Consider the following 20,227-nt stretch of genomic DNA (forward strand, 5'->3'; position numbering starts at 1 on the left):
TTGCCTAGACGTAGTGGTTCGATATTTCATGCAAGTTGTAACAAAAGAGGACAGAGAGTAATTAATAGGGCAACCCACTAGGTTAAATGTTACTTGACTTCATCAAGAATGGACGAAGAAATACACTAAAGGCGCGGTTCCGGTCACCGGAGTTGGCAAATTGGTTTGACTTGGCGATGCTTTTGGCTTTTGGTATCGTACGAAACTTCTCTCTCTCTTGATCTTGTCTCGACCGTTGAAGTTGAATTCTTCTACTAGTAATATTTTTTATGCTCTTCTTGACGATAAAAATATTTGTTTACTTTTTCCTCGCTGTGCAGTTGGATATGGCTCTCTGAGTTGTGGCTGACATTTCTTTATCTGTCTTTATTTTGACTTTCCAATTCTGCCCAGCTATATTTCCCCTTTCCAAGAGTCAAATATCTCATGCAAGTTCCGCCCTCTATATATTAAGCTTTCGGCTGAAGAGGCCTAGAAGGAAAGTAAAAGAGAAAACAGGGAGAAGAAAGAAAAAGAGCTCTATATTCTCGCATCTATGGAGTTTCCTTTAGGAAGATCTGATCATGAAAGCAGAGTCAACGGACAGAAGAGGAGTGAATCTGGTGGCGGTGGCGATGAAGATCATCATCGGAAAGAAGAGATTGATATTGAGGTGAAGATATTTTCTGCTATATACACATACACTCACACACACACACACACACAGAGGATCTTTCAACCGCCATAATCAGTTTTATGAGACTGGCCGAAATCGTCTTTCCGTTCATGTTTTGAGTTAAAAATAATCATTGTGATGTTTTTGGATTTGATTTTGGTGTCAAAGCTTGATTAGTATGATTACTTCGGTCAAGCTTTCTGATTTAAATCATAAAGCTTCTTTCTGATTTAAATCATAAAGCTTCTTTCTGATTTGAAGCTTCTTTCCGATTTAATTGTTGTCTTCAGCACAAATTTAAGAAGCACTATATATTGAGATATATATATATATGATGACTTTTTTGTGATCGATCTTGTGTTCTTGTCTGGTTTGTCTCGTTCACTGAAGATAACAAAGAGGTTAATATAATTCATAGCCATTACTTTTCAGTTCTTTGTTTGATTTTCAAGCCAAATCAAATATTAAAACAGTTTATAATCTCTTTATAATCTCTGAGATACACTGTATAGAGGAATTCGAAGGTGCCGACACTAACAAATACTAATATGCAGTCTATTCAGAATATATGGGCACGAGCACACAAATATATATTCCTCCGGTTCTAAATATAAGACTCTTATACTAGTGTATATAAGAATTTTATATTTAAGACCGGAAGAATATATGGTTATTACAAACATATTATTTTTCACTAATAAGTAAAACATGATCTATAGTTGTATGGGTTTTGAGTTGTATAATTAATCTATCACATTATATATCTGTTATTATTATTTCAGACACATCTTATCATCTTTTGATTGAAAAATAAGATACAAAAACTGTGTGTATATTATCCGTTAGCATAAATATAGAGTTGACCATGCATGTGCGGGATGTGCTGGGGAAAACAGGAAATATATTATAAGATGTCTGAAATTATGAACGAAGACACCGAAAAAGATCTCATTAATTATATACTTAGCTTGTTTCTAGTTTTATACCAGAGAAGAGTGATACATTTCCATATGTATGCATGTATAAATAGATAATATATCGAGAAAATGAATATATATAATTGACTAAAAATAAATGCATCCATTTTGGTGACGATTTGATGCTCAAGTTAATTCATGCTCTTCAATTAATTTCAGGTGCCACCGGCTGATACTTCTTCTGGACCAATTGTATCTTCAACTAAAAAGGAAGAGGTGAGTTTTGAAAAATTCGAATGTTGTTCATGTAAAAGTGATTATACATATGTTAAAACTAAAGAAAACGATATACGTGTGTCCTTGGGGGGGGGGAAGAGGTTCATATACAATTTTTTCTGTGGTAATATTATTATTCTTAAATATTGTGTTCTTTTTCTTTTTTGGGGCATGAAATATCGTGTTCTCTTTCTGAAGTTATATTATTGCATAATATGGTGATAGGTGGAAGAGCTAGAATGTGCAAAAACGGAAATGGGTGTAGTGAGAGAAGAAAATCAAAGGCTGAAGCGAAGTTTGGATCGAGTTCTGAAGGATTACAGAACACTTGAAATGCAATTCAAAGATATGGTTCAAAAAGGAAGAACCAAACAATCCATTACTTCTGATCATCACAAAGGCTCACCATCATCGGATCACAGTGGTCGAGACATTATTATAACTGAGGAAGAATCTGATGAGCTAGTTTCTCTGAGCCTTGGAAGAGATATTCCCAGTAATAATAATCCAATTAGAAAGCCGCATGATCAGAAAAGCAAAGCTTCGAAAGCATTATTATTGAAGGATGAAGAAGAAGAGGACTTGGCTCTTGGATTGGACTGCAAATTTGAGACATCAAAGTCAGGAAGCTTAAGTACTCATGAAGCTAATAATAATAATAATTCGCCAAATACTATTAATCCAAGCCCTACCAATAGTTCTGAAGAGACACCCAATAAGGAAGAAGAAGAGAGTTGGCAACCAAGCAAAGCACTCAAAACAACCAGAGATACTGCTTGTTCAGCAGAAGACGAAGTTTCCCAGCACAATCCTGCAAAGAAAGCTAGGGTTTGTGTCAGAGCAAGATGCGACACTCCAACTGTAAGCATCCCTCTCTCTCTCCGTCCTCCAACTTTACATTATTAATTAGATTCTTCCATACAAGTTTCAAAATACGACCTTATACTTCATTTTAATTTCTTTCGAGTTTGATGAATTTGAGTTTCTGGAAACAGATGAACGATGGATGTCAGTGGAGAAAATACGGACAAAAAATCTCCAAGGGAAATCCTTGTCCTAGGGCATACTATCGTTGTACAGTTGCCCCATCGTGCCCAGTAAAAAAACAGGTGCGTCTATATATATACATATACATGTGTGTGTGTGTGTACGTATAACACATGAACACTTGGTTATTTCAATATCTCTTATAATTCATTTTGATTGTGTGTTACTGTACACGTGTGTTATTAACAGAAACTTGATGAACATGTAATTTCAGGTACAAAGATGTGCTGAGGATATGTCGGTTTTAGCTACAACTTATGAGGGAATCCATAACCACCCTCTTCCTCTCTCAGCCACCGCCATGGCTTCCACTACTTCTGCGGCAGCTTCCATGCTTTTGTCTGGTTCATCGTCTTCTTCCGCCGCCGCCACAACCGCCACTTCAGCTGATCTCTATGGCCTGAATTTCTCCTTACCAGATGGTTCCACCAGCAGATCAAAACCATTATATCTCTCTAATCCTTCACTCTCATCATTTGCGCCTTCTCACCCAACAATCACTCTCGACCTCACCACAAACTCAGCTGCCTCCAGATTCATGACCTCATCATCATCAAGCTACAACCTAGCTCCAAGATCATCATCATCATTACCATATCCTTCTTCCACAAGTCTCAACTTTAGTACCCCAAACAATAATAGCTTTCTCAGCTATAACAGTAATAACAGGAACATTTTCAGTTCCGTGAACCTTGGAAGGTCTACAATGGATAATATCTATAGGCTGCCTTACGTGCAAAAGAACAGTGTTAGCAATAACCCAACTCATCCTCCTCCCCAACCTACTGCTCTACCGGATGGTATCGCCGCCGCGACCAAGGCCATCGCGGCGGACCCAAAGTTTCAGTCGGCTTTGGCGGTGGCACTTAGCTCAATTATTGGCACAGGAAGTGGCAGTGGAAGTAGCCAAGGCAATCGTGCCGGTGCCGGAGAAAACTTGACTCATCAGAAAATGAAATGGGGAGGGCTGTTTCCAGCATTATGAGTATCGCAATTTCGATTCAGTAGTGCTATATTGTGATCAATACAATCAATTAATTGTTTAGACCATTTTTCAATTATTTTTAATCTTTGTATATTATTTACTGTCATAGTATATGGATGCCATGTCATGTATCCTTCGGTTATTAATGTAAGACATATTTAACTAATTTGATTAGATTGAAAAATTAGGTAAGTTAGTTAATTATAAAAAACATGATATGTTTTTCCTAAAATAGCATAATCATCTTTCTTAATATCCTCTCATCCTCTTCTATTGATTATGATTGAAAAATCCATAAGATTAATTTAGAAAAAATTGATAAATATGAAAAGTAGAGCTTATATTTAGGACCAAAATCAACTCAGCAATTAGATCCTATATTAAGGACTTAAGAAGTATCATATATCATATCTATGTTAATATTCATCTTCGTAGAGAACAAAGCAATCAATCAAGGAATTTGTTTTTGTTTTGTTTTTTGTTTTTTGTTTTTTTGCCCCCGGCTAATTAAGCGGTCCAGACTTGTACATATGACTTTTTCAGCGGTTTTACATAATCACTTTTTAAGTTAGAAAGCATTTATAAATGAAGTCAATTAACAATAATTTGACAAATGTATATTCCAAGTCCCACCAACCATAAGCATGGTTCTCTCTATATCGTTCTATGCTTTTGAGTATTGTCAACTTCCCCTCTCAACTACCTTTTTTTATTTGCGTCCCATGCAAGTTGATTTCTGCTGCTCGTATGACTTTTTGCGTAGTATCGCTGACCTAATACTGGATACCCTTTTTAATTGGAAACTAGCATAATGCAATATGCCACTCGTCGGTAACTCGTACTCTTTTCAAATTGCTGATGAAAAACATTAGCAACTCGATCTCCTTTCTAAATGGACATGATTCTTTATTTCGGGACGGCAATTGCTTACTTTTACATGGTCGGAAATTTATATATATATATATATATATATATAACTTGTACTACCTCCCATCCCTAATATAAAAACTAATTCAAGATTGGATTTGGTTTCCAATATAGGACCATAATTTATTTTGCCTTTTAAATTTATAATTTTTTTAAAAATATTTTTATTAATTACAAAAGATTTTTATCAAAAGATAATTCTAATGCAGATAATTCAAAATGATAGTTTAAGAAAATTAATACACATTTGTTTAAAAAAAACTAATTTATGAGAACCGGGACATATCATGCCTCGTATTATTACTCTTATAAATACCATTTGGCTTGAAAGGAACATTGCCCTTCATCAAGGTAAAATGTGTCCCATCAATTGTCATTCAGAAATGGTTCTTAGGTCTTTATCATTCTCTGCCTTAGCTTTTTCAAGAATGACCAGCAAATGGGCTTGCTTATTGGTATCGTCATCCACAAAAGGAAGAAAAACAGAATTGCATTCTGTCATGTCATTATTTGTTATTAGGTTACATAAATATTTTCTTGTCTAGATTGTCATACAATGAAAGAAGATTTTCTGCTGCTAAACAAACGGGGCATGATAAAATCTATATTTTATATATTTTATCTCATATTAATTTAGGATTTAAATAATAATTTTGAGTTTAATTAGATTTTTATGCACAATTAGATCAATTGGTTGATTTTTGGATTTTGCATAAAAATTGAGATTTTAAATTAAAAATATAAATATTTTGTGATTTTCTATTTTTGACTTGAAATTAATTTTTTCTATTTCTTTGGAAAAAAGTCTCATATTTTTAGAAAGATTATTTTAAGAAAGTTTTGCAATTTCTGGCCTAATTTTTGTGCATATCTAATATTTAATTTTGATATAGATTATATTATATTTGGATATAATTTGCATTAATAAATGTACTTAAATTCTTGTAGGTCAAGAAAGAACATATAGGAAATCCAATAGTGCAAGATTGTTTCTTAAAATTTAAGCACAATCTAATAACTAATATCAATTAGATCAATTAATTATTAATGGGCTTGAATTTCGGATAAAAAAAATTTTCTTTTCTCCCATTAAAATATTCCTCTCATCCCCTCCACAAAAGGACGAAAAAGCTCTTCCTTCACCAAGCTCTCCAGACTCGCTGTATACCATCCGTTCCATAGTCACCATCTTGGAATTCCCACCATATTCCATCGTCACGTTCAATCAATTTCCTCTCCTTTCTCACTACACGCACAGCTCCTCACTATCACCTTCAATCAATTCATGACTATGACATCTAACAACTTTGGAGGAGGAGACATTTTGATGGTAACTTAAACTTGCTAGAGAGGCAACTTGAAAAGAGTATAAAGGAAACTTAAGTCTTAGACTAGCACTTGAAGATTACAAGAGAGTGATATTCCATTTATTTTTTTAATTCAAGAACTTAAAATTATTTAGTTTTAGATAATTTAAAGTTGTAATTTTGTGAGACAATTTAATTCTATATTGTCATCTTTATGCTTGGATTGGATTGATATTTGGATTTTACTTGTATTGAGACATTTACTGAAATTTATGTTTATGAACCTTTGCATTGTTAATTGAATTTATAATTGAGTTTTCATTATCAGTTTAATTATCAATGTGGTTTGAATTGCAAAATTTGAGTTCTTTTGCCTCTTAATTGTTTAATTAAGTTAGTTAATTGTCTAATTGCTTAACTGGATAATTTCAAACATAATTTTCAGAGTTAATTTGAGTTATTTTCATTGGTTTTAATAAGCTTAATTAACCAACCTTATACTGTTATGAGTTCTCTAATATTTTGAAGGTTTTTGGAATTAAGGGTTCTCTTTGTTTCAAATAGGTGATTAACTTTATTAATTCCACTTTCTTATCACTTCACTTTGGTCTAATTAACTGATTAAGGTTATGAAGGTTAAATCCATACGAATCCTAAGTTGTCCCCTCTACTTTACCTGAAGAAAAACTTCTCAATTTTTACTTGTTAATTTTCTTTGCTCTTTAGTCAATTTTCCTTATTTATTATTTTTTTTCCAAAAAAATCCCCTCAAAATATTGCATTGCATTCATTTAGTTTAATTTAATTTTCATATAGATTTTAGAACATTTGCATCTTGCATTTAGGATTAGAATTTTATATTTTAGTTTAGATCCAATTTATTGTATTTTTTTATCACCTAACTTTTTATATAAAAAAAATCCATAACTTGCTCTTTGGAAGTAATGACCTAGATTGATACTAAATTACAAATTAATTAGGACCTGATTTAATTGAGTGTTTTAACGACAAAAAGCATCATCAAGGCATTAAACAGACTGGCCCTTATATTGACTTGTGATGAGATCATGAGACAAGCACTTGTTTTACATGTTTTAGATTTAAACCATATTTATATATTGCCGTAGTGTCGAGTTTGCGTCATGGATCATATATATGTGTTAGCATTTATCATCTCCTTAGAGAACACAGTGATCAATCAAGGAGTTTGAATTCTGCTTTTCTTTTGGCCTCGGAGATTATCTAGCAACGTCTTCCATGCTCACATCAAATGACATCTCCCTGCTCCTTGCTTATCAGTACATTTGGTGATTAATAAATAATCATTACTCCCTAATCATGTAATTAAAAAAAAAACTACCCCTCAATCAATATATATTAGTATCACCAATCAACAATATTCTATATGTATGATAAAAACAATAATATACTGCCTATTCAAAAGTCAAATAACATAATACTGTTATAAATTAACAGTAGAACTAGTGAATTGTTTAATACTGTCGTTTCCCCAAACCTTTTCCTTGTCGCAATCTGAGAATGATCAAATGTTCAACTATCCAAAAACCAGAAAACCTATTCAAGGTGGAGGGAAAGTTCTGGATTCCTAGCAAACATTGTAATTACTACTCCGTTACTCCTAAGCATTCCTAGGCATTGGCAGAAATATACAACTATTCCATTCAGAAGTTTTTCAAAAGACGATACAGACAGAGCACCTTTCATCGCTAGAAGAGGAGTTGTGGGAATATATTGCCACTACAATCGGCGAATAAATATGCAGATAAGGTTAAATAGTTTCTTATGATTCAATGTCGTCACATATTCCATCCCTATTGTGCTAACTTAGTGCCACAACAAAAAAAAAAAATTAGTGTCGCAACAAACAGCTGTCCTGTCCCATCAGTTGCACCTCCCAAAGCTACTTGACAAAGGGTCATTACCAGCTAAAGGAGTTTTTCGACTGCTGCAATTTTGCACTGTAAGAACTTTCTATCTCCTCCTGTAATATTCAGCATTAGCATAGTTGTTCTATGCATATATTCCGAAATATATGTTTACTAAAATCACAAGAAGCAGCATCAATAGCTATGTATGACCAACGCGTCTACCAATTTTGATCAAAGCATTCAAAAAGATATCATAATCTAGTAAGTATTATATTGCGAAAGTTTTTTTTGCCTTTTGGGGTGTTGGGGAATTCAAAGATGAATAGGGATTAGCTATGCTGCATAAGATGAGCAGCAGAGGATCCCAGCGCATTCAAGTATTGCATAGAGCTTTTTCGAACTTGACTTACAAGGACATGTTGAAAAATGCTCCTTACCTTGCAAGCTTTTAGTAGAGGCTGTAAGAATGACGTTCTGAAAAGGCTGACGGCACCCTCAAGTGAAGTTCCAGTCCATTCTGAAATCCAGCGAGACCAATTAACAAAAGTACTTGTAACAGACGCTAAAGTTGCACTTAATATAGAAAGGAAAATATGATTTTGACATGAGCCATTTTTCCAGCATTGCTAAGATAGTCAATATTATTAGGCCATGTAATGTTTTACACAAAAATGGACTTTCCAATTATCAAGTAAACATACCATCATCTAAATCATCTCTTGGACCTCTTTCGTTAAGTTCTTCTAAAAGCTGCAATCACACAACACAGCAATTCACATGAGAAATATGTATTATATATCAAATTGCTGTATCCCTTCTGTTGTAAGATAACATGAGTACAACATCCTTTTAAGATCCATTTTAGTTATCAAAAGGTGATGATGATATTGGGGACAATGTGTTAGAGATGGTATTGCAATAGTTTTAAGCTAGTGCTGGCAACCAATCCGAGTGCCCAGTAAAAACCTTCTTTTACTGGAAATAGTTTTCTCGTGCCAAATTGCCAATAGACAAATCAGTTACAACCTCACTGGCTGCAGTATTGCCCGAAGTGCAACGATCAATCTTCTTCCAACTAAGCAAATTATAGAGAACCAAGTGGGAAGCTTTCATCTCTATCCCCAAGATTAGTCAGAAGATAGACCAGAAAATCATCATTCTCGTGTTCTAGAATAATAAGTTTACCTGTGAAAGAGTAGGTACTGTGGTAGGATTAAACTGCTCACAGTGATTTGGATCGATAGGTACACATATGCGGCCTGAAACAATGGGAAAAAAGGCTATCTTTACAATATAAATTAACGAGTAACTAATAAAGTATACTAACAGCATCAGTTAACAGACAAACTGGTACATAATAGAATGTAGTTGATAGTCAAAACATCAACCACAGAAACGATAAAACAAAAAGAAAAAGAAAAAAGACAAGAGAAAATCATATGAAGGTTAGTTACTGACCTGTTTTTGGGTGCACACAGAATGGAGCTTTAAGCAAGTGGTTCATGTGCTTCGAAACCTAAAACATATATTGGCCAAATCAGACACCTCAAAAATTTAGACTTGAAACCTTTAATTTGTCAAATGAATAGTTGACTTTCTATCAATAGAGACTGCAGGGACAAGATACGAACGTGTAAAGGTACAATCAGAAACAGTTCAAATAGGCCAGTAAATACAGGAAAAAGGAATCGGATATAGACAAACCTCCATATCTAGCCTTGGGTAAGTAAAGGAGAACACAATCTCTTCAACACACCTTCGCAGTCCTAGTGCCTGCACAAGGGAATAGATCTCAGCAGCAAAAGACAGAAACATGTGACTATTAAAATAGATTTCAGCAATGAGAGTCCACTAACTATTATCTACAAACTACACCACAATGCATAAAGGAAACGCCATTTTCACCTTGAAAATCGATATTTTGCTACTAGCATTTGACTACTAACCTTATTCTTTGACAGCAAGTGTTTGAGCTGTTCCCATCGAACAACATTAATGTCTTCTTTTGCACTTGAAGACCGCCTGTTATCTTGCCATCTACCCCTAAGTTCAGAAGCAATAGCTGCAGACAGCACTCACGAATTAATTACATAGATCAGAGCTCGAAATGTCATAACAAGATTCAGCCGAAGGCATGGCTGGAACAGTAAAAATATGCACCTGCATCTGGAATCAAATCTAGGATCATCTCATATCTCTCTTCGGTAGAAAGTAAATCTTGACTTATTAGTAGTCCTTTCTCAAAAAAATCTTTAAGAACTTCAGTGTATGCTCTCCTGCAAAAACGAAATTCACCATAGGTCAAATAGGAATATGAAATATGTACTCCAGAAGCTCAATCATCCATATTAAAACTTACACCAGGAAAGGATGAAGAGCATGGCCTGTTAATGAAACCTTCTTATGACTATTCTCATTTCCCTGCACAGAATAAAAGATAGAAAGTACTCGTTAAAATAAGCATCCCCCCCCCCAAAAAAAAAAAAAACATTGTATATCTACAGAATACCACCTTATAGACACGAAAATAGTCAGCAATAGCTGCTCTCTGCTCATTAGTCAGCCTGCAAAAGCAAAAGGTAACATATTAGAATATTTACACTATGTAATGGAAGGAAACAAGGCAATTCTTAATTGTAATGTCGCACCTTCTTGCCTTCCCATCACAGACCCAACAATGAACACCTCGGCGGCCACTATAAACCCACAGAATGTGTTTAAAGCCAAAATCATCTGAAAATAGTAGGATTCCACATAATTTAAAAACATAAAATCAATTTCATTAAAAAAAAAAACACATGACAACATCAATGCCCAGGAATTCTAAATATCAGAAAGTGAATACCCATGCAGTTATGGAAGTAATAATATTATTATACATTTCTTATATCAGGCATTGCTTAGGCCATCGATTTCCCACAAATTTAAAAATTTAGGTAGATCTCATTTTGGAATGTATTCAGACCATTGTAATACAAATTTAGAGTGGGATTCTTTCTCTTTCTGGTCTGGCATGATACATCTACCTTTCCGAAGAATGACGTCATCTGGCAAATCAATTTCCCCACCTTATTATTATGAAGCTATCTTCAGTCATTTAGGAGCATTTCCATTTGGGGACTATGCTCATTTTCTTATGAGAAATGCAGCTTGCAGCATGCACACTATTAAATGAAACTTAAAATCGCCAGCATGAAAGAGATCAAAATTAAGTCTACTGTTCTTTAATTAAAAAAAAAATTGTAAATCACAGTTTTGCCACATTATATAAGATACAAATATCACCTCTTAAGGCGGTATCAATCACTTTAATAGCTATAGTCATCAATGGCCAGCAATCCAAGCAAACATCAGCACCAGTGCAGCAGTATCTAACATCATCGTAATCTGTCATATCCTACAGCACATATTTAACTACTACATGTCAATAATTTTCCGGTAGCAGTTTTTATTCGGCGAATTGAGGTTGAAAAGCTTACAATATCGAAAATTAGCTCTCTCTCAACTGGAGCGAAAACATTATCACCACTTTGAGCATAGGCATGCCTTTTTGTGGGCTACAACACATAAGAAGCTATAGATTAAGAAGAGAAAAACAGGATAGAAGATCTCAGTAATAGCATTTCAAATGAAATATACTAGGAATAGATTTTAAAAAACATTTGCATGTGCCCAGAGAGATGATAGCTCAGAATCCATCGAAAGATTGTGCAATGTATACTGAACTCAACAGAGGCAACAACGTTGTCAAGAAGAATTAAAATTGAATTTAATAAAAAAATTACAGCAATTTGTGGCTTGTTTGAGGCTTGAAAATATTTCAAATTTTAATTCTTTTTAGACACTACTAGATACTGCATTGATAACGAGACCAAATTCTAACACACAACAGAACAATGACGGTTCGACGTGATTCCAGAATGCAGAATTGAGGAAAAATATGGTAATCTTACCTCCACGCTGTACACAGGTCCGATATCAATCTTAAATGGGCATTTTTCTCTGATGGAATTTTCAAGCTCTACGGCGTTGTGGAAAGATTGGAATCGTAGAAATATGTCGTTGTCAAGTGTAAATGAAAATTCCCTCCGGCTGATGTAAGAGGGATCGCAACCGGGATGCTTCCCATCTACAAATACATTGAGAGGAAAAGAGGGGGATGGGGAAAAAAAGAAGGCAAATGTGCATTGCACCCACTGATTAGCAACCCTCCCCCGATTATATGCATCGAAAGAGGAATAGGCGAGATAACATATATTCAATGCTTACCATTTCCGTAAGACATCCATCTGAAAAAATCAGCACAAGGAAATAGCTTTCCTGGTGAAAACAGGAAGGGAGAATATGAATCACAAGCAGAAGTAAGTGAAACGTCGATATAGCATAAAAGTAAGATAAACTAATACAATCCCTAGTGACTTGACGGAAAAAGGCAAATTTTGATCAGATTATCACTTAGAAAAGTGCACTATAGTTGAGCAATTGAGCCGAAATTACAGTGAGCTCAACTAAAAGGTAAATTAGCAATTGCAAGCAGATAAGAACCAAAATTTACCGTAAAATAATTTAAGGTGATCGGGATTGAACTCGCCAGGATCATGACTTCCCTGCTTTTGCCCAGGTGCTTCAGGTTCTTGTCCATCGATAAGCATGTCATCATTTTCGTTCTGAAGCTCTTCTTTCGTCATTTCTGTGGTTTTTATGCACACTGCGTAAACAGAATTGTAAGGGGAAAAGCGAGTGATTTGATAGAAAATTTAAGATCAGAGTTCTGAAAGTGAAACGAAGGTGGCGTTGTTGGCCAATGGGGGAGATTGTATGACCGGTGACGGGAACAAAAAGAGATCTGGCGCGAGACACTGGAGATTTGGCGGGAAATTGCGGGGGTATTATGGGCCTAACCATTATTGGGCTCTTTGGCGATTTGATAGTGGGCCTAACTCTAAGTACCCCAATTCTTTTTGGACAAACCAGGTCCACTTTGCCATACTGGGTATCTGGATTGAATTCCTTACTCTATTTAAAAAAAAAAAAAATAGAAGGAAAAAATCTTTTTATTGAAGATAATTATATTGATACGCCTTCGCCTTTTGCCTTTTAAATAGAGCTTGATTGATATTGTTAGGAAATGAGTGGATACAAGAAAGGACTAGAAATAAATAGTTGGAAAAAAATAATTTGCAGGTACTGGTGATTTTCCTCTATTTTTAGGCAAGTGCTTACAATTAAAAAAAAAAAAACTTGCAAGCTGCTTCTCATAATTTTCTATTCTTACAAAGCTAATCCTCCAAAAATCTGAATTCCAATCCTTGATTATTGGAGTGGACTAACAAATTTGACCAATTTGGTGATGCTGCAAACAGATTACATGTAAGATCAATTAGAAATTTAAGTAACATGTGCATCCGTTTTAACGTTTGTATGTGTTTTAGTACGTGTAAAAAGTTTTTTGTTTTTGGGAGAATTGCAATGAGGTCTCAAGCAAGAAAAATAATTAAAAAAAAGTCTCAGATATTGTTATTTTCATTATAGGACTTGTCATTATAGGCTGTTAATGTTGTTATTAGAATTTTTTAGTAATTATTTCTCTTTTGTGGAACTTGATTGTAATTTTCTTTTTGTTTTTTGGGAGCTTTTAAATGCATGCATGCGCCTTTGAAATGTAGACAATTAGGAATTCAAACTACATGTGTCAATTGCAGTTTGGAGGCATTGCACACAAAAGCTACTGCTTTTTTTGGAGCTTTTAAATAAATGCGTCTTTAGAGTTTAGTTAAGTAGTTAAGAACTCAAGTAACACGTGTCGTTTATGGTTTATATCCTTTTTTTTTTTGACATTTTGCATGTGTTTCATTGCACAGAAAAGCTTTTTTTTTTTTTTTAGCTTTTTAAATGAACGTACCTTTAGAAAATGCATGTAAATGCGCGTACTGAATTGAAATTAACTTGTAATAACGCTACTAATTAAAACCCTGCAGTAACTATATTATTCATGCAACGCTCGAATTCAAAGTTTGAGCCATTAAGAGTTTAAATAACACGCGTTGACTATAGTTTATAGGCATATTTATTTTTATATTTGCTCATGTTTCACTGCATAAAAACAACCTGATTTTTTGAAACTTTCAAATGGACACACCTTTGGAAAATACATGCAAATGCACGTAGCGAATTGAAGTCAACCTATCCCTATAGTAAGCTTTTATGTTCATCTTTTGTGGATGGAAACTTGATCATTTTGATTCTTCTCTTTATGCGTTGGAAGAGTATTGTTCAAGGTATCTAAGTTAAATCTAAATATTTGGCTAAAAATAGACATAGATATTATTAACTTCTTAATATAAAAGCTAATTAACTAATTTGAGTATATTAAAAAAATTAGTTAAGTTAGTTATTTGTAATACTACCTCTGATCCTAATTATAAAAGCCAGTTAACTAATTTGAGAAAATTAATAAAAGAAGTTAAGTTAGTTATTTGTAATACTTCTCCGGTCCTTAATGTAAGACCCATTTAACTAATTTGATTAGATTAAGGAAGCTAGGTAAGTTAGTTAATTATAAGAAATGTGATACGTTTTTCCTAAAACACCGTAATCATCTTTTTTAATATCTCATCTCCATCTTCTACTTGATTATGATTGAGGGAGTATTTATAGGGGTAATTTAGAGAAAACTGATAAAAATGAGAAATGGATCTTATATTTAGGACCAAAACCAACTTAATAATTGGGTCTTATATTAAGGACCGGAAGAATAAATAGGTATTGTCTTTTCTAAAATATCCTTATTAATCAAGTATGTTGGTTAAAACTATAATTATTAGAAAGACTATCTTGAAAAAAACCGAGTAAATGTGATAGACAAAATAGATTGGGGTCTTATATCTATAACCAACATAAAAGTCAAATAGAGTCTTATATTGACCGGAGGTAGTAAATAAATACTGTCTTTTCTAAAATATCCTTACTAATCAAATGTATCGGTTAAAACTACTATTATTATAAAGACTATTTTGAAAAAAAAATAAACATAAGAAATAAAATGAACTGAAGTTTTATATTTATGATTAAAATAAAAGTAAAACAAATTCTCATATTAAGGATTGAAGGTAGTATTAAAAGTTAGACAAAATTAAAATTCAAAATATTATATAAAATAAATAAATAATCATCCACGCAAGCTTCGGTGGTGATACGGGGTACAGAAGTTATGCAAATATCCGAAAACTTCAATAATCCTTTGTCCAGAGGCTGGTGTTATGGGTTAGGTTTAAATTAGCAGTGTATGATCGAAAATAGCGCGTAGAAGTGACGGCTGATTAGGTCCCAACACAACGACGCCAGAGGAGGCCCATCTTCCTCGAATCCTCTTCCTCATCATCAACTCAACCCAATTCCCTGTCTTGGTACATCTCCCGCATCGCGATCTGGAGGATCGTCCTGTTCCCACCCGGAAAGCTGAATCATTGATATGCTTTACTGAGTCCTGATCTCTTCAATCCCTTTTGATACCTGGTGACTGGTGAGATAATTTTGTCCTTTCATTCGTTTATGTTCAATCTGTTTCCTTTTTTCCGCCTTTTGTTTTCTGATTTATACTCTTGTGAGCGGTTCTTGTTTTGTGGCTGCTGTCCTTGACGGTGATGAGCAATTCGGAGTCAGGATCGGATTTAAAACCCTAATTTTTTTTCCTCTTGTTGTGTAAATGCTGACTTGTTACGTTTTTGGGGCTTTGTGCTGGCCGGCGATCAAGCTATAGCTGGAGACTAGTTGGGATTTCTGCACTTATTAGAGAAATATGGAATTCGAGTGAACGTTTACATGTGCCCTTTAGCGTTTCTGGTTTTTCTTTTCAACCTTTGTATGGTCTTTGTAGCATCATGCTGCTCCTATTGAACTATCGTCGCGTTTTAAATCTCTCTTTCTCTCTCTCTCTCTCTCGTTTATTTTGAATGAATTTTTTACCATGAATATTCACCTATGAAAATAGAGTTGCTTCTTTAGGTTTATGTCGTTATTAATTTCACGGCTCGTGTCCTAACAACTGTTTTCTCTAATCGGCTGTTGGTTTTGCTAGGTGGTGACAATGTCGACTCCTGCAAGGAAGAGGCTGATGAGAGATTTCAAGAGGCTGCAACAAGATCCGCCGGCAGGAATCAGTGGTGCGCCTCAGGACAACAATATAATGCTCTGGAATGCTGTAATATTTGGGTGAGTTGGAATGAAACTGGATGAAGATCCACCGTCTTGTTTTTTGGTATAATATAATCACTTCATATTATTTCTCACCTTGTTTAAGTACCGATGGATAAGCAATTTCTGCTTTCTTGTCTGCTTTGGATTGCAGTCCTGATGATACTCCATGGGACGGAGGTGAGTTGATCCTGCCCCTACATCTCTTAAAATGATGCTGGCTCATGTGTCACTAGACTCTCCCTTCTTCAAAAAAAAAAAAAAAAAAAACTCTGCCCTCCTTTTATTGATTTGTACATATTCTGAGCAATCGAATTTAAGTCTGTGAACTCCACTTTTGCTTTACGTGCAATGGTTCTTTTGTGATTGATGAGTTTAGTTAATTAGGCCTTTGAATGATATTGCTGAGACTTATAACTCTAATTCTCTGAAAAGTCTCAGGGGTCTCTATCGATGATTGTTATCCTGACATTGAGAATTATGCTTGAACAGTCATGTAGCTGGAACTCGTGTGGTGATGGATTATTCTTTTTATTTATTGTATTCATATATTCATTCTTGTTAGCTGTATGTTTATTGTATTGTTGATACGCTACCTAATTGTGCCTGTGAGAGGTGTGTGTACTTTGTCTGGGTACTCATGGTGTAACTTGCTTTGTGTTATATCTTTTGAGTTGTTCAGGAACGTTTAAGCTAACCCTCCAATTTTCGGAAGATTATCCAAACAAACCACCAATGGTGCGATTTGTCTCTCGGATGTTTCATCCTAATAGTAAGTTGCAGCTGGAAATATGTAAGATTTTATTCATAAATTAGCTATTTTGATGCTAACGTCACATTTTCAACTCTTGTCAGTTTATGCGGATGGGAGTATTTGTTTGGATATATTACAAAATCAATGGAGCCCCATATATGATGTAGCTGCTATCCTAACATCTATCCAGGTAAAATCTAGCTGTTAAGTGTTAATAATATCTCCATGATTTTATGTTTCCACTGCAAAAGAGCACTGCTGCATATCGAAACTATGAATTACGGGCTTCCTCTTTCCACGGTTTTAGCAAACAAGGATGGTTACTATGGCAAACAAATTGCTTTTAAAATTTGTGATGGAACTCAACCCAGACGCTGTTCGAATTAATGTGAAAATACTACAATAGGCAGGAAAGAAAGAAAAACACAAGACTATTATCTCCTCTGGTACTTGAGAGACCAGAGACTATCCATAACAACGCTCACCGGAAGGTTGACTCCTCACTAAGTCTCCCTTTACAATATATATTCCGTCACAACCACCCCCCCCCCCCAAAAAAAAGGGGAAAAAAGGGAAAAAAGACTCGGCCCATAAATCAGTGCCACACCTGACCCATTAGTTACATGCCCGTCTATTTGACATTTGATGGGTGTGGAGTGTGGAACGTGATTTTTTACCCCCTCCTGAGTAAAGAAAATATATCCCTTTTAGTTAGAGGAGTCCAACTGAAGTGACAATTAACATTTGTTATCTCTGTTTTAACTTGATTTGTGTTAGGGACCTTGTTTTTTAGATCCTCAAGTTTATTTCTAATGTTAAAATATGATCAAGAATACATTACTGGCCTTGTTGCTGGCTGTATAATCCTTCTGAGGCCCAATATGATGGCTGCTTTTCTCTTCCTGTTTCCACTTGAAGCTTTCTCCTGCTTTTCCAAGGGAAAAATTAATATATGGAACCAAACTGAACCTTTTATAATTGAAATATTAATTCAATATATATATCCTTTTTATGAAGTCCTCTAATTCCTGAGTCTATTCTACTTCGATTAGAATAAAAGATGAAAGTTTGAGGTCAATTACAATTTCGTTGCAAATATTTTCTGTTTCATTTCGGTCGGGCACTTTCCAAATGTTATGTCCTGTTTGGTTGGATTACATGAATAGAAATTACATGTAATCATGATATAAAAGACTGATTCAGTTGTTTGGTTGTACTTACGTAATGTAAAAGGGATTACGTTTTGTAATCCTCATTCCCTTAGAAGGCTGCATCTTGATTACATAGCTAGATCCTATGAATAAGAATTACAGCATAATAAAAATACAGTATTGTCCTTAAAATGAAGTCACAAGCCGTCGACACCTCCTCTATCATCTCTACGGCAATTGTTGTGCTTTATTATGGTGGGTATCTTGGCTTCACTCCATTAAACTTCTTCTACTCACAGCGTTGCAGCTCCACGATTCCATTTTCTTCTCAGATTTACCTTCACATTGACTTCCGAACTAATCGACGGCAATCTACCTCCTTAGTCCACCTTCTAGATTTGAATCCTCATTAACTTTTCACACAACCCAATCTTTCTTTGTCTTCTACAAATATGGTTTGACCCAATAATTTTGCAATTCTATTTTTGTTTTGGATTTTACCTTGGATTGTTTCTGGTTCTTGATTACGGCGATAGATGAGGAAGGAGAAGGAGGAAGTAGGGTAGAAGGCAAGGAGTGAGGAAAGAAAGAGAAGGGTATTTCAGTCTTTTTAAATTTTTTGATTTCTAAATTTAATATATAAATTATTATTTTTTTTAACATTGTCAAGATTAACCAAACATACTTATTGTAATCCTTTTTGCATTACATTCCATTACTTATGATTCTATGAACCAAACGGGCCATTAGTGTTTTCACAAACCCTAACTCTGTCCATAGTTGTTGCTATTATGTGGTCCAACGCCACGGCTAGTTAGGAAGTACCGGTTGTGGCGTTGCAATTGTTGTTCTTTCATATTTGGGCAGCACAAACCTGGTATAACTAGCCAGAAGTCCATTAAGCCACCCCAAAAAGAACAAACAAAACAAAACAAAAACATGATAGATGAAATCAGATTGTAGAAATATATTAAAAAAATTATTTTATTCACGTATAGTAGTTTAGTTGTGCATGTGTATCTTTATTTTTTGAATTGTATAGTTTTTGAATTATATAATCACCGAGTTTCTTAAATTTTTTTTTTGAAGCAAAATGAACTGTGCACTTTGTTATGCATCATCGCACCAGGGTCTCTGATTGCAGCAACGCACTGATTAAATTACTAGGGTCCTAATATGTTAATTTTTCCTCTTTTACATGTGAGCATGACCTACGTAGCTTCCACAATGTTTAGGTGTTAAAATATCCTTTTTGCATGAAGGATGGCCGTCTGAGTTCGTCAGCATAATAGTACTAGCCACTATCAAAATACTGGACGTTCGAGGGACAGTTTTTGCCCCATCAAATAGAATGTCATTAGAATTTTGTTTGTGCGTGTGGGGTGATCTTGTTTGTTTAGGAATGCTTATACTGTGCAAGCAATAGACAGCATGTGATGATTATTCTTCTTCCGGGGATTAATAGTTTCCTTTGGCAGTCACTGCTGTGTGATCCGAACCCAAATTCCCCTGCGAACTCAGAAGCTGCTCGGATGTTTAGTGAGAACAAGCGTGACTACAATCGGAGGGTAAGGGAAATAGTGGAGCAGAGCTGGACAGCTGACTAAGCACATCCTTGTAGGCGAATTCAGCATATCTGAAGCTTTGCACAAACGAATTTAGTGGCAGTCCTTAAGAATCAATGTTCAAACTCAAAACTTCAATTTTAATTATGCATGCATTGCTATTCTGAACTTTAGGATCACCTTGTCTTCATTGTAGATTTCGCTTTGTGCCAATCTGTGTGTAAAATAGAAAAGTTTGTAAACATTGGATTGCTATCAACATGGTTCAATTCAAAAGTTGTAGTTTGCTAAATGATTGGGTAAATGACATAGATTTATTCAATTATAGCCGATGCTTGGTCTTGAGAAGATGCAGTGGCCAAAGTGATCAAGTTAGTTGCATACAGGAACATAAATCAGACTGAATGTTTCAGAGGGTGTTTTGTTGGTAATGGTTCGGACGTGCCACTTTCTGTGTATTAGCGTGTTGTCGCAGGCCAAAAGAGTTAGCAAGCATTTTGTAAGGGGGAAGAAGGCATCGCAACAAAACAAGGTCCCTTTTAAGTTTTAATAATATCGGGA

At 34.8% G+C, this 20,227-nt stretch overlaps 3 protein-coding genes across 3 annotated transcripts; 2 read left to right on the forward strand and 1 right to left on the reverse strand.

Annotated features, from left to right (window-relative positions):
* Window positions 1–476: 476 nt before the first annotated feature.
* Window positions 477–4,029, forward strand: LOC114721726 (probable WRKY transcription factor 61). The gene is made up of 5 exons (XM_028907575.1): window positions 477–652; window positions 1,792–1,848; window positions 2,074–2,709; window positions 2,844–2,957; window positions 3,110–4,029. The coding sequence occupies exons 1-5, from the start codon at window positions 536–538 to the stop codon at window positions 3,878–3,880; spliced, it is 1,695 nt and encodes a 564-aa protein (XP_028763408.1). The 5' UTR covers window positions 477–535; the 3' UTR covers window positions 3,881–4,029.
* Window positions 4,030–8,000: 3,971 nt separating this feature from the next.
* Window positions 8,001–12,728, reverse strand: LOC114721712 (DNA primase small subunit-like). The gene is made up of 16 exons (XM_028907558.1): window positions 12,559–12,728; window positions 12,273–12,323; window positions 11,957–12,132; window positions 11,483–11,560; window positions 11,289–11,400; window positions 10,652–10,736; window positions 10,516–10,567; window positions 10,363–10,424; window positions 10,164–10,279; window positions 9,950–10,065; window positions 9,708–9,776; window positions 9,462–9,519; window positions 9,189–9,262; window positions 8,705–8,753; window positions 8,441–8,520; window positions 8,001–8,116 (listed from the first exon to the last, which is right to left on the reverse strand). The coding sequence occupies exons 1-16, from the start codon at window positions 12,689–12,691 to the stop codon at window positions 8,054–8,056; spliced, it is 1,374 nt and encodes a 457-aa protein (XP_028763391.1). The 5' UTR covers window positions 12,692–12,728; the 3' UTR covers window positions 8,001–8,053.
* Window positions 12,729–15,264: 2,536 nt separating this feature from the next.
* Window positions 15,265–19,992, forward strand: LOC114721709 (ubiquitin-conjugating enzyme E2 2). Its single transcript, XM_028907557.1, has 6 exons — window positions 15,265–15,525; window positions 16,081–16,214; window positions 16,351–16,376; window positions 16,879–16,968; window positions 17,052–17,140; window positions 19,580–19,992. The coding sequence occupies exons 2-6, from the start codon at window positions 16,090–16,092 to the stop codon at window positions 19,706–19,708; spliced, it is 459 nt and encodes a 152-aa protein (XP_028763390.1). The 5' UTR covers window positions 15,265–15,525; window positions 16,081–16,089; the 3' UTR covers window positions 19,709–19,992.
* Window positions 19,993–20,227: the final 235 nt, after the last annotated feature.

This window comes from Neltuma alba, unplaced genomic scaffold, assembly GCF_004799145.2.
Source record: "Neltuma alba isolate B1F8T4 unplaced genomic scaffold, ASM479914v2 tig00012062_pilon, whole genome shotgun sequence".
Lineage (NCBI taxonomy): Eukaryota > Viridiplantae > Streptophyta > Magnoliopsida > Fabales > Fabaceae > Neltuma > Neltuma alba.

Excerpts from the sequence above, each read along its gene's own strand:
- LOC114721726 (XM_028907575.1), top strand. The coding sequence starts at position 536 with ATGGAGTTTCCTTTAGGAAGATCTGATCATGAAAGCAGAGTCAACGGA. Across the intron at positions 653-1,791 it reads AAGAAGAGATTGATATTGAG|GTGCCACCGGCTGATACTTC; the intron begins GTGAAGATATTT and ends AATTAATTTCAG. Across the intron at positions 1,849-2,073 it reads CTTCAACTAAAAAGGAAGAG|GTGGAAGAGCTAGAATGTGC; the intron begins GTGAGTTTTGAA and ends ATATGGTGATAG.
- LOC114721712 (XM_028907558.1), bottom strand. The coding sequence starts at position 12,691 with ATGACGAAAGAAGAGCTTCAGAACGAAAATGATGACATGCTTATCGAT. Across the intron at positions 11,561-11,956 it reads GACCTGTGTACAGCGTGGAG|CCCACAAAAAGGCATGCCTA; the intron begins GTAAGATTACCA and ends TATGTGTTGTAG. Across the intron at positions 11,401-11,482 it reads GAGAGCTAATTTTCGATATT|GATATGACAGATTACGATGA; the intron begins GTAAGCTTTTCA and ends TATGTGCTGTAG.
- LOC114721709 (XM_028907557.1), top strand. The coding sequence starts at position 16,090 with ATGTCGACTCCTGCAAGGAAGAGGCTGATGAGAGATTTCAAGAGGCTG. Across the intron at positions 16,377-16,878 it reads TGATACTCCATGGGACGGAG|GAACGTTTAAGCTAACCCTC; the intron begins GTGAGTTGATCC and ends TGAGTTGTTCAG. Across the intron at positions 17,141-19,579 it reads CTATCCTAACATCTATCCAG|TCACTGCTGTGTGATCCGAA; the intron begins GTAAAATCTAGC and ends TTCCTTTGGCAG.